At 38.7% G+C, this 12,607-nt stretch overlaps 1 protein-coding gene across 2 annotated transcripts; it reads left to right on the top strand.

Moving 5' to 3' along the window:
• Positions 1-2,037: 2,037 nt before the first annotated feature.
• LOC110371515 (zinc finger protein 91) lies at positions 2,038-12,548 on the top strand. Of its 2 annotated transcripts, none has more exons than XM_021327834.3 (5): positions 2,038-2,404; positions 3,055-3,195; positions 3,285-3,365; positions 4,000-4,080; positions 6,353-12,548. In XM_021327834.3, the coding sequence occupies exons 1-5, from the start codon at positions 2,264-2,266 to the stop codon at positions 10,709-10,711; spliced, it is 4,803 nt and encodes a 1,600-aa protein (XP_021183509.3). In that variant the 5' UTR covers positions 2,038-2,263; the 3' UTR covers positions 10,712-12,548. The 2 variants fall into 2 exon arrangements, with proteins under 2 accessions (XP_021183509.3, XP_049695528.2); XM_049839571.2 differs by lacking the exon at positions 2,038-2,404 and adding an exon at positions 2,485-2,610.
• Positions 12,549-12,607: the final 59 nt, after the last annotated feature.

The raw sequence follows: 12,607 nt of genomic DNA, 5'->3' as shown, positions 1-12,607 counted from the left end.
CGTTTGTGGGTTTACAAATATTTTGATTACGGGCTACACAAAAGTAGCTCGTAATTTACAATAACAGCCCAATTTTAATGTTCCTTGTAGCGCTCACCATCGGCTGCTGTGCAACGTATCGCTTGTCGTGGGTTCGATTCCCGAACATGGCAACTTAAAGTGTAAAAACGACACAGGAGAAGTTACTACTAAGTAAGGGGCTATACGTTTAGGGGAGAATTATCTAACCGATATAAGGAGAGGGAGAGAATTTGGTACGAGAGCGAGATGGAGCTGTGCAAAGGATGTGGAATTATGGTATCGTCCCCTTTGTGTGTTTGGTCTGATAGATCCCCTCGTGGATTCCATTAGCTGGAAGAAAGCAACGATACGCTTGGTAGCAAATTAAAACGCAACATAAGAGTGAACTTGCGCAAGACGGCTGGCAGGAGCTGGATGGCGAGCAGCCGAAAATCGATCTCAGTATGTAGCGTGCACTTGGAGAGGCCTATGTCCAGCAGTGGACTGCGATAGGCTGATGATGATGATGATGATGATAAGAGTGATACCTACCTAATTCATCATCACTAGGTAGGAAGACCATCAATCCTGTGTTGTAGTGGTATAGGTATTTATTACATTAACAGAACTTCCTAATAACCGTATAGGATTTATACAGATTGCCGGCTGTTTCCCGCGGTTTTTCTATGTCCCGTGGAAACTACCTACTTCGCGCGTACTCATGTGTAACAAGGAATAGGTATCTATATCTATTAAAACTCTGGTAGGTTGATATATTTCAAACCAGACCAATATTTTCTGACACGGTCAACCAAACAAACAAAGTAAAGCTAGGCCTATCTAATGAAACACAATTTATAACTCTATTGCACGAAAAAGTGCATCCTACTTAGGTAGGTGTTAGGTATATTCTCTGTTCAATTAAATAAAAAATTAAAAAAAAAACAACTCGGTTTACATTATATGAATTTTCGCTCACGTTTTTGTAGACGCGGGAGATTTTTTGCCTACTAAAATGACTGTATTATCACGACGCTTAGGGTTAATGACCCATTTTGAACTCTTTTCCTTTTTTAACTTGACGTATAGTAAACCTGAGTAAAACGCATTTACGTTTTCATTCATAATTTGCTATCCCCCACCTCTCTATGAATGAACCAAACTAATTTCTTTCTACTAAGTTTGTTTATTAAACACCCATAAAGTTGGCACTACCTTGTTTTTACGAGTATCGTTTTTAAACGCTATCACAATGACTTAGTGTTATACTTTAACCAAAATATCTATGTTATTAATGCAATGTAAAGTAGTTCATAGTAAAAAATGTTTTTACGAATTATGACAATAATAAACCAAAACAAACAATAGTCAGAGTTTTGTAAACTCCCGCCACTGCGAAACATGAGCGAAGTTATCCGAAGTTTGAATCTACCGCCTTGCTTGTACTGGTTTAGAAAGAGACAGAACTACTTTTGTCGCGCAATCCAGAGGTTGCAAACAACTTACACAATTTTCTTTACATGTGGTGTGTGGTGATTTTTTTTTATTTCTTTCATGTATTTTATTAATCTTTTATTATTATTCATTATTAAATAGGTTTCATCCCAATACAGTATGTAAAACCCCAAGAAAAAAAATCGATAAGACCAATACAAATTGTTCTACACGAAAGGTTTGCAAGTTTTTATAACGAATCTTTGAAAAATAACACATATAACTATGTAATTGTATTTTAAGTTAAAACATACCCGTATTTATAACGTGGGTAAGTACCAAGACTGTTTAGGACGTTACCACATACCTTAATTATTAATCAAAGTAAAAATGCTTTTCCATCAACAAAAGAGGCTTCTATAGACATTAGCTTGGAACTACGAAAAAGATTCAAACAAAAAAATATCTTTTGAGACTTGTAGCAGTTGTAGCATTGATTCAAAATAAATATTCAAAATCAGTTCCAAAGTCAGTTGGAATGAGAATTGCTAAAATGTTTACGAAGTCTGAGATAAACTACATTTTGTGTTTGTTGGGTTGGCCACCCTGACGCAATTTTACGCGCACATGCGCAGAACGACAGGTGGTCGCCGACTCGAACCAGCCGTCCGACCGAACCTATCGACTTCTCATCCTCATCATCAGCCGCTTTCGTGCTCTAGCAAGAACGATATGCAGTGCTTTGTGTTGAAGTGCTCGTGGTGACATGGCGTCCTTTTTTTAAAGATTGTGGAAGGTGTTAATACTTTCAAAATATCGTTTATTTACAATGAATGTGAACTATGATCGTGTTTGTAGACTGTGCTTGTCATCTCGAGGCGAATTACTGCCGATTTTTCCTACCACCAGTTCGGATGACACGGAACCTCCCGTCCTCGCTTCTAAAATCAAGGATTGTGTGTCCATACAGGTATGTAATGTGTAAAATAAGTGATACTGTGATGTTTTGAGTGAAAGTAGACCCTCGGCATACGTGAGAACTCGTCATCCGCCTCGCTTCGAGCAATGACAGGCAGCGCGTTTAGGTGGAGATGTCGTAAGATCGTCCACCATTTTGTAATGCTCCACGGCTATCGTTCGGATCGTGGCCGCGTCGCGTCGCATTCCGTGCAGCCGGTGAGGAATGGCGCTTATCATGAGGGTCGGGTTGGCTTTATTCCCGGGGGTCATATCGGGTGGGGGCTGCGTATCTCTAGGTATGGGTCGAGTTGGCTTGGCCGTCGGGCGTATTGATTTATCGGACGAGACCAGCCTGCAGCTCGTCCCTCGGCCGGGTCGAGCGTCGCTGTCGGCGTGAGTGCGCTATACTTGTGTGCGTATATCGAGCGCTAACCCTCGAGGGGCTCGCTGGCTGCCACTCGACTCGCTTCTACTTATTCGGTCGAGGAGTAGCCGCTCGCCGGCGCTCGGTTATACCTACGCCTACCTACTTAGTTTCTCCTCGCGTAGCTATCTATACACGAGGCGCGGTTTCGCCTCGTTCGTTCTGATGAAACGAGCGCATCGTGGAGAGCGCCTATTTGCCCATCGTGCGATGATTACGTATGATTGTTTTTTCAGATAAACGAAAATGACGACCTGCCCACTAATGTCTGCAGGAAATGCATGGACAATGTCAACAACTGGCATGTATTTAAAAATGTATGTGAAAGGACACAAAACAAACTACAGTCTCTAAAAGATGGCAGCCAACTAGAAGAGGTGGGTTTATCTTTCTGGATATTTGAGCTTGGAACTGTCAGTTAGCATTTTGTGACTGTTGTTTATATGATGGAAATATGTATTTTCAGGTGAAAATAAAAAGTGAACCACTATCTGATGAGGCTTATGATGATGGAGTGGTCATTGATGGCTCATATCCTGTCATTGAGGTATGTATGAGTGTATGAGTCAGCCTAGTACTGGCAATGATAAATTCTTTATCTACTTGAGTTATGCACTGGAAGTTTATTAGTAGTTCTGGTCTGGTCTACAGGCACTTAAGACACTGCTGTATATTGGTGTCAAGGACATGTGAACTGTTGTCAGCTAAATTACACAGAGAGAACTTGTATGTAGTGATAATGAGCTAGCTATGAATGCTGACTGTTTCTGATAAGTCCAGAATGAAATGTAGCCGTCACTTATTTAAATGTGTTTTCCTTGTATGGTCCAGTTTATGGGACTGATTATAGAGTTGTGTTACCACAGTGAGGTTTTATAGAGCACTCCTCATGTTTCATGCTTCTTTTAATTAAATAACCTTCAGTCATCATTATGACATTCGGGTTTTTTATGTAATCTTAAAACATTGTATTACATTGCAGTGTGTTTCATAGTCCATAATATCTTGCACACAAGTCCCTGACTTTTCTTACATTCACTTGCTATGGTTGATGTAATCAGTAACTGTGTACTTAAAACAATGTTTTCCTTTATGCAAAGATGCTTAAATATAACTGAAGCTCTCAAAACACTGAACAAATAATTCAATTATATACTTATAAAATGTTTATAATATTTCAGAATGCCGGCTTGTCAAACAAAGTGCAGCCTGAAGGTCCCCCAATCTTGGCTTCATTGGGGCTCACACCAAGAAGTGATAAGGTAGAGATTACATGCCCAATATAGTTTATCACTGAATATAACAAGCGCTTGTTTTGTAACACATACTCTTATTTAATGTGACACTTCAATATTCCAAACTTTGGTTTTGTAATATTTTTATACAATGATCTGTCTATTTTTTATAATTCATATGTTAGCAATACTATATGTGAAAACTAACATTTGAAGAATACCAGTGGGAGAATAGTTCAATTGAATTAATTTCATCCACAGAAATGTGTGGATCCTCGAATGGATTGGCATCGGGTCCATGCAATTTTGGACATGGTTCAAGACAATGAGGTGATTGATTCTCTACAGACAAAGGAAGAGTGCGATGTTTTGCAACATTCTGACCATGATTCAGACTCAGAGGCTGAACTCCAACCTGAAATTGATGATGATTATGTTGACTGCAAAAGTGGTTACATATGCAAAAATAGGAAAGTTATATCCAAATCCCCAAAACTATCAACTTCAGTCAATAATGCCAGAATCAAAGAAGCTTTCAAACTCAGAAAACGTAAATCAGAAGTCCATAAACATTGTGCACGACCTAAAAATGCGTGGCAGTTGTTATTCACTGATGACCTACTAGAATTGATTGTCGCTTCAACTAATGAAAATATTGTGGCAAATGGGAAAAGTTTCATGGACTCAACTAGCGTCAGCGAAATTAAAACGCTTATCGGTATTCTGTATTTGCATGGCATAATGCGGCCGACGCATCAGATATGTGCTGACCTTTGGAACTCTGAATGTGGTATTCCCTGCATTAGAAATGTCATGAAATACGAGAGGTTCAAATACCTGCTACAAAACATCAGCTTTGATAAAGAGGATGACGACAGCATTATTCAGTTCGACATAATGAAGCGAATGCGGAAAGTATTTGAAATCTTCGCCATGAATTGCAGAACATCTCACGACATCGAGAATATCGCGGTTATTGATGAGATCATCGTGCCAGTTTACGGACCTTGCCCATTTCGATATGAAATTGATAAGAAACCACTAAAGAGGGGTATAAAGATGGTGCTGCTTGTTGATTCATCTACATTCTATATAAGCAACTTAGACGTCATAACTGATCCATACTTTGGTGCTGAGGAGATTACGAAAAAGTTGGTTCAGCATTTAGCTGGATCTGGTCGAACAATTGTAATGGACAGTTGGTATACATCTTCCAGATTGATTGATCGCCTTAGGAATGAATACCAGTTATTCTCTATTGCAGGATTGCATCCAAACAGTGATATGATACCACCACTATTTCTTTCACAATACAGGAAATGTCACACGTTCATGTCTGGATTTATTGATCATGAAGTTTCATTGACATCTTATGTTAATAATGAAGGGAAATCAGTGAATGTAATGACCAATGAACCTAGATATTATAGGAAAGGCCATATAAATCACACTACAGTTGTATCTGAGTATAAGAAGAATCAATCAGCTGTGGAAGTAGTTGATGTTCTCATGAATTATTACACTACCATGCAACACACAAATGATTGGACTTTGTCCTTATTCTTTACATTATTGAACATAGCCTCGGTCAATGCCCAAGTATTGTGGTGCTCTCAAAACTCAAATGTTACTCAGCGGAGATTATTTATCAAAGATTTAGCTTTGAGCTTACTTGAACCGGATGAGGAGAGACTTTTAATTTCCCCTATACAAGATTTAGACGAAAAGAAAAATAAATACCCTCATTTGCAGAATAATGTGCAACCATATTATAAGAATAGAAGGAGATGCAAAATATGTGTGAAAACAACAAAACGCGATAGGAGAACTAAACAGTTCTGCGTAAAATGTGGTCAATTTATTTGTAAAGAGCACTCTGTTAATATTTGTACTACTTGTGCTCATTAGGGTAGTATATATTAATGTTGTTTGACTGACAAATTTTATGTTAATTGTTTTATTATTGTATTTTTTAGTCTATTTGATAATAACTTGTTTTTACTTTTTATGATATGAATAATACTTTGTTTGTAATCAAAGCATTATTGAGAATGTTAACACAATTGAAAAAGTGTTTTTTACTTAATTTAGTTTGTAAGTATTCTTTTAAGTAGACTGTAAGTTAAATACCCATTTTCTAAAATAAATTGTTGGTCATCAATTGAGGTGTCACATTAATTTCCATATTTTTAATTTAATAACATGGTATGTGTATGTTTTTATTCAATAACTTAATAACTGTTTTATAAACAATTAGTATCGGTCGTTTAATTATTTCTATTTGTATCACAATTTTCAGGGGGCGGAAAGTGAAAACAATGAAGAAGAAGAGGAAGAAATGAATGAGCCCGCACAAAGTTATCCAAAAGTGCCACACATGCCGGAGGTGTCTATCACAGTGATGCGGCCCACCGGCGAGACGCTGCACGCGCGGCAGGGCATCCACCAGCTCGCGTCCAAGGACTGCCTCGTCTGCGGCCGCTCCTACAGGTACTCGCACAACGCCCGCCGACATGAACTCACCTCGCACAGCTTCGACAGGTACACAAACAAAATCACTCCTAAGAAAACTCTCACTCACCTACAACCAAAACTCAGACCGAATCCGTTTAACCCCAAAGCACGGATGATGCCGAATCCTATTAGTCATAAGATGCAATTCATGAATAAGAACATCCCAGCGAAAATTATGCCCATCAATAAAGTTGTAACGCCACAAAGACCTATTCCAATCAAAACGTCAAAGGCCTCGCAAAATAACTTACCATATCCACTACGCATTAAAGCACTCAAAGATTTGCAAATAAAGAAAAAGGAACCTCAGATCCTCAAGACTTTGTTGACCTCTAAACCTGAAGTACTAGTATCAGAACCTGAAATCTTAAATTCTGGACCTGAAAGTCCAGAAACGTTGATATCTGAACCTGAGATTGCGTCATTTCAAGTCGAGGCTATTCTCACTGAACCTGACACCGAAGCTATTATACCTGACGTCGATGGATACGATCACCAGCAAGGTGACGAAGAAGGTGATGAAGAAATGCATAACAATCAGAATCAACATTATGACACGGTTGACATGGACTCAGATAACGAAATCGAGATTGCTCGCCAAGAAGGCGAACAAGAAGGTGAACAAGAAGGTGATGATAACGCTGACGGCGACGAAAATGTTGACCAGTGTGAAGATGATAATAATATGGAAGGCGCTCAAAGCGATAACGAGAAAGATGTTAACGATGACACTGTAGAAAGCCAAGAACATATGGAAGAAGATGACAGTCTTGATATTAAACCTGACGGAGACATGAAGGACGATGACGGCCAGGAAGAGAGAGAACATGAAGACGGAGAACACGATGAAGAAGGTGAGATGAATCATAACGATGTCGAGGAGGAAGAGGACGATGACCTTCCAATGACATTGGCCCCAGTCGTCGAAATAAATGAGGGCTTACAAACTAATTCATTTAACAGCGAAGTTAATGAAGATGACGAGGAACTGGACGAAACAGCTGATCCTAATGATACCATTGACGACGACGACCAGGTGAAAGAACTTGACCCTGACAAAACTTATGTTACTAAAACCCAAAGAGATTTCATCCAAAAATATCGCGACATCATTCAGCAAATTAACACAAAGCGTTGTTTGTGCTGTGATCGGGAGCATCCCCGCAGAAAAGCAGTCATACAACACTTGCAGAAAAACGGACACAAAGTACCAAAACACACTTGTTACAACTGTGTCATCACATTCGGCCACATTGGCGCTTTACTCAGCCATATGAGGTCAAATTCTTGTACCAATTTGTGGAAAATTATTTACAACGAAAATGGCATTACTGATGACTTGGTTCTTGAAGATGAACCGAAAGAAGTCAAGGTTCAATACAAAGATATTTTCAATGCCAGATCATACGCGTGCAAGCTGTGCCCGGCTAAGTTCCAACTTAAACAGTTTATCATGAAGCATGTATTGGATACACATGAGGACGGACAGTCAAGAGTGCCTCTCTGTTGTGTTCACTGCCGTTCTAGATTCAAAGATAAAAGTTTACTCAAAAAACACATTCGTAAAGGTGAATGTACGGTTTATATAGCTTGCGATCTGTGTGCAGAGAGGTTCGGGAATATGCAAGACTTTAATGATCACGCTTTAGCCGTCCACGCTGGCAGTTTCGATCAGTCGGATAATCAAAGCAAATGTGTTGACGGTCGACCAACTGACTGTCCGTTATGTGGAAAGAAAAACAGCAACTATCCGAATTTAGTGAAACATTTGAAGATTATACATAGTGAGGAGAAACCTCATTACTGCCAGCATTGCGACTCTAAATTCGAACAAGCTACTGATCTGAACAAACACATTTACATGGAGCATTCTGACCGAACTTTAGGCATGGCCAGCTCTGAGCCGGATATGTCCATTGTGAAGGAAGAAGCTGAGGAATATCATTACTCGTGTACGGAATGCAATGCCATATTCGAAACTGTGGACGCGTGGACTGATCACCAGGTCGCGGAACATAACCAAGTGGCCCACCATTGTGACCAGTGTGAGAAGAAATTCCTTCGTCCGTCAGAGCTCGCGGAGCATAAGAATACTCATTTAAGGGTTAAATTCTATCCATGCAGTGTCTGCCCCAACTCTTACAGCACTCCACAGAAACTGTCTGAGCATGTTCAGCAGGCACATGCGGGAATCGGCGCAGTCGCAGCTACTGAATCTGAGTTTTTCTGCGATATTTGCATCAGATCATTCAAAAGTCGCCAAGCATACTCCAACCATATGCGTATTCATGCTAAAATACCAACCACAAACAGGAAACCAGGCGTTATTAAAGGCGGGTTTGCACCACAAATCATAGGAAAACCCATTAAACAATACCCTGTAGTTCAACCTGGGTTCGTATCATTTAAGCCTAATTACAATATACCTAACGCTCCCTACTCATGTGACATTTGCGGCAAAGGATTCATGCATAAGAAGAATATTTGGAAACATAAGAAAGTATTGCATGCAGATATTTTAGTTGATAGACATGATAGTGAAGAGAACACTATGCAAGCTTCGACTGAAGAGGAAGAATTCAATCCTGATGAGAACGGTGCGGTCCTCTCAACACCGCAATTTAATAGTTTTAACTTCTCAAATTTTCCGAACAATGCGCAACAAGCGTCACCAGCAACGCCTTACTCGTGTGAATTGTGTTTTAAACGATTCCCACTCAGGACTAGTTTGTGGAAACACAAGCGCGCTAAACACGGATTTGTAAATCCTAGCACAAGTGGTAGCAACGATACATCCACAGCATCGGCCAGTGGAGACACTAGCAGTAGATCTAGCTGCACGATATGTAGGATCACGTTTGCGGACAAAAAATCTTACTACCGACACCGTAAGACTGTCCACAAATCCACCGTTCAAATGTGTAAAATATGTGGCAAACCTCTAAGTTCAACCTTGGAATTGTACGAGCATTTGAAGGCCGCACACGCAAGAGAATTGCTGGGTTATAACGCCAACCAAGGATCAAGTAAATCTCAAGAAATGAAACAAGAGATTGAACCTGAGTATGAAAATGATCCGGAGTCGGCAGATCCCAGCGTAGATTATCAAGCGAGATACCCCTGTGACACATGTGGCAAACAATTTGTTGGTTTGCTTGCTTTGCAAAATCACCAGTGCGTCAACCAAATACCAGCACAACCACAGACGTTCGACTGCGAGATTTGTCATAAAAGTTACACTTCAATATCAGCACTAAAAAGCCATCGCGGTTGGCATCTACGTTCACCCGATGGGAAAGCGGCCGCTAATAATTCTGGGCTTTGGATGCCTCAGCACAAAGTTACTAGCAAGATAAGTAAACATGAAGTCGTGGACCCAACGCAACTAGCTAAGGTCACGCATACCCCTGCAGCCGCACCAGTGTCCGCCTCCGCAGCGAAAAGAAGACTGCCGCCGGAGGTCGAAGTAACCGTTGTTAATCCAAACAAGAAATTACGATCAGACGATTCCGTCGATATGGATATGCAAAATTCAGGTTCTATGGAGGATAGATACTGTACGATATGCGACAAGGAGTTCACAAAACGAGCGGCCTATCAACGCCACATGGACGAAGTGCACCAACCGAACTCCGTGTTTTGCCCTGTCTGTGATAAGAGTTTTACTAGAAAGTCAACATTGCTCATTCATATGAAGAAACATTACGAGAGTGGAGAGGGCAGTTCTTCTGCTACAGGTCAGGGGGACGATGAATTCTCGTGTGATTTGTGCGGCGCGCAGTATGACAATGATCAGGCGCTGAGGGCACATCGCGCGAGGCATCACGGAGAAGAGGAAGAATCAGCGGAAGAGAGTGATGACGGTAATGTTCCTGCAGCGCCCCCCGGTGAATTCACGTGTGCACAATGCGGCGATGGCGTCGCTACCCCCCGAGACCTCATCGCCCACCGCACGATGCATGCTACTCCCACCAAATTCTTCTGTAACATATGCAAAGTGTACTTCGCTCGGGCACTCGACCTCTCTTCGCACACTCGGGCGCGACACGCAGACAACGAAAAAGTATTCTTCCCGTGTGCCATGTGCGACAGATTTTACATGAACAAGAAGAGCTTACAGCGACATATTGAGATGGCTCACTGATCTTCGGCTATATCGAGCTATGAGTAGCTCGCTTCTAGGATAATATTTTGAAAGTGGATGAAAGCGATGCGCGTTTCTTCTACTCGTTATTTTAAATTTCTTTGTGGTGTCGATGTGACTTGATGCCGCCGGTTTTACATTGTACATACATACGTTCTATACAGACTCACGATTTTTACAGCTCGGCTGTAATGAAATTTTATTGTTTTTGTATCATTATGATGTCATTCCTTGACTTTTGATTTTAAATGAGAATCAAGTTTTATTTTCCATCGTTTATTCTCGTAAAGCCTTGCTCACAAATTGTGTTATTTATTATTATTACTCTGTCCATAGTGATATAAAGACTGTTACTGATTCAATTTGACGTAATGGTTTATGTGGACTCACTTGGACACTTATGTCTATAGAAATGTAAGTACTTATCATGATTTACTAAATAAATTATGATAATTAAGTAAATAATTATAGCAAACTATTCTATTTTTGAATATTGGAATTACGGGCCAAAATTGTGAAACATAGTCAAAATCAGTCAACCAGTGTTTACTTGTGTGTAAGAAATTGTTTCTTATTATGTATGATTATTTTTAAATTCTGTAATTGTATGGTCTTACGCGTTTTTTTTTAAATTACGTTTAATTTCTTATCCTGTAAATATTAAATAGTTGTTTTATTTTCTTGTAATTTTCGGGATTCAATGAATTATTTGATTTGGTATAATAATGGTAAGGTCATTTGTGTTTCACTAAAATGTACTGATTATTTTTAGTATTTTTAATATATTCTATGTGAACCACTAAGGGCATATCTCCTCATCTATGGTGACAAGTATAATTTTGAAAAAATTGTGGTGATAAAGGCCTAAAAATCTGGACAAAATAAAATGTAAAATATACTATTAAGATATATCTTAGATTTTGGATACTGTTAATATCGTCTTTATACTTTTACAATAAAATATTCTGTTCTCTCTGTCAATCGGTGCCAAAAAATATCTTCCGTTATCAATAAAATTAATATCATAATTACTAAATAGATATAAAATGTTCCTGTAAATTTAGAGTGTATATTCTTGAAATTGTACACTGTAAATATACTTTATGATATGATATGGAATTAAGTATGTTTCGAATTAAGTTTGTAGTACTATAGTATTGACGGGACTAACCATAGTAACAGAATTTCATCTTTTCCGACGCAAACTATAAATTCAGACAATGTCGGTTTGTCGTTTCTCGATTGCCTTAATACACATTTAATGTAAATATTTTATAAATTGGAGAGGTAACTAATAATTGATGAAATAATCTTTTACATTTCTTGATTAATGTACAAATTAAGTGATATTATGAACTGTAAAGATGTCCTTCCTTGATTGTGTGCGATTTTATATCAGAGTTAAAATTTGTTGAAAAATAGTCAATTGTCAAGCACTTTTTGAGACGCCGTGAATTATGAATATGATTATTACTGCTTAAATCAAAATGTGTATGTATACTAGTTTTAGCTAAGAATTTATTGGTTAATTAAATTAACCATTAAATCTTAAGTCATAGACAAAATTACTCAATTCGAGTCAGTCTCAATATTAATTATCATTTTATCCTCATTTGTTTTTAATCGGTTATAAGTATATACTTTTAGTTTTAGTACAAATCGTCAAGTTTTATTTGAACTTTGAATAATATTAGAGTGACAAGGAATTTGTGTAAACTTAAGAACTGGATAAATATTTTTATATTTGACGGCGTCTGAACTTGTTAAAATTGTCCATAGATGAGGTTCACTTTTGTCATCTTTGTGGTTTGATAATAAAGTGACTTAATGATTATTATCTCCGTCTTTGATTTTATATTTACCCTTTTACTTGATTTTAGTTCAGTTCAAAAGTGA

The sequence above is a fragment of the Helicoverpa armigera genome, chromosome 9 (assembly GCF_030705265.1).
Source record: "Helicoverpa armigera isolate CAAS_96S chromosome 9, ASM3070526v1, whole genome shotgun sequence".
NCBI classification, from domain to species: domain Eukaryota; kingdom Metazoa; phylum Arthropoda; class Insecta; order Lepidoptera; family Noctuidae; genus Helicoverpa; species Helicoverpa armigera.
The sequence above is the reverse complement of the archived record's forward strand: the minus strand, read 5'-3'. Positions and strand labels throughout refer to the sequence as shown.

Excerpts from the sequence above, each read along its gene's own strand:
- LOC110371515 (XM_021327834.3), top strand. The coding sequence starts at position 2,264 with ATGAATGTGAACTATGATCGTGTTTGTAGACTGTGCTTGTCATCTCGA. Across the intron at positions 3,196-3,284 it reads ATGGCAGCCAACTAGAAGAG|GTGAAAATAAAAAGTGAACC; the intron begins GTGGGTTTATCT and ends ATGTATTTTCAG. Across the intron at positions 3,366-3,999 it reads GCTCATATCCTGTCATTGAG|AATGCCGGCTTGTCAAACAA; the intron begins GTATGTATGAGT and ends ATAATATTTCAG.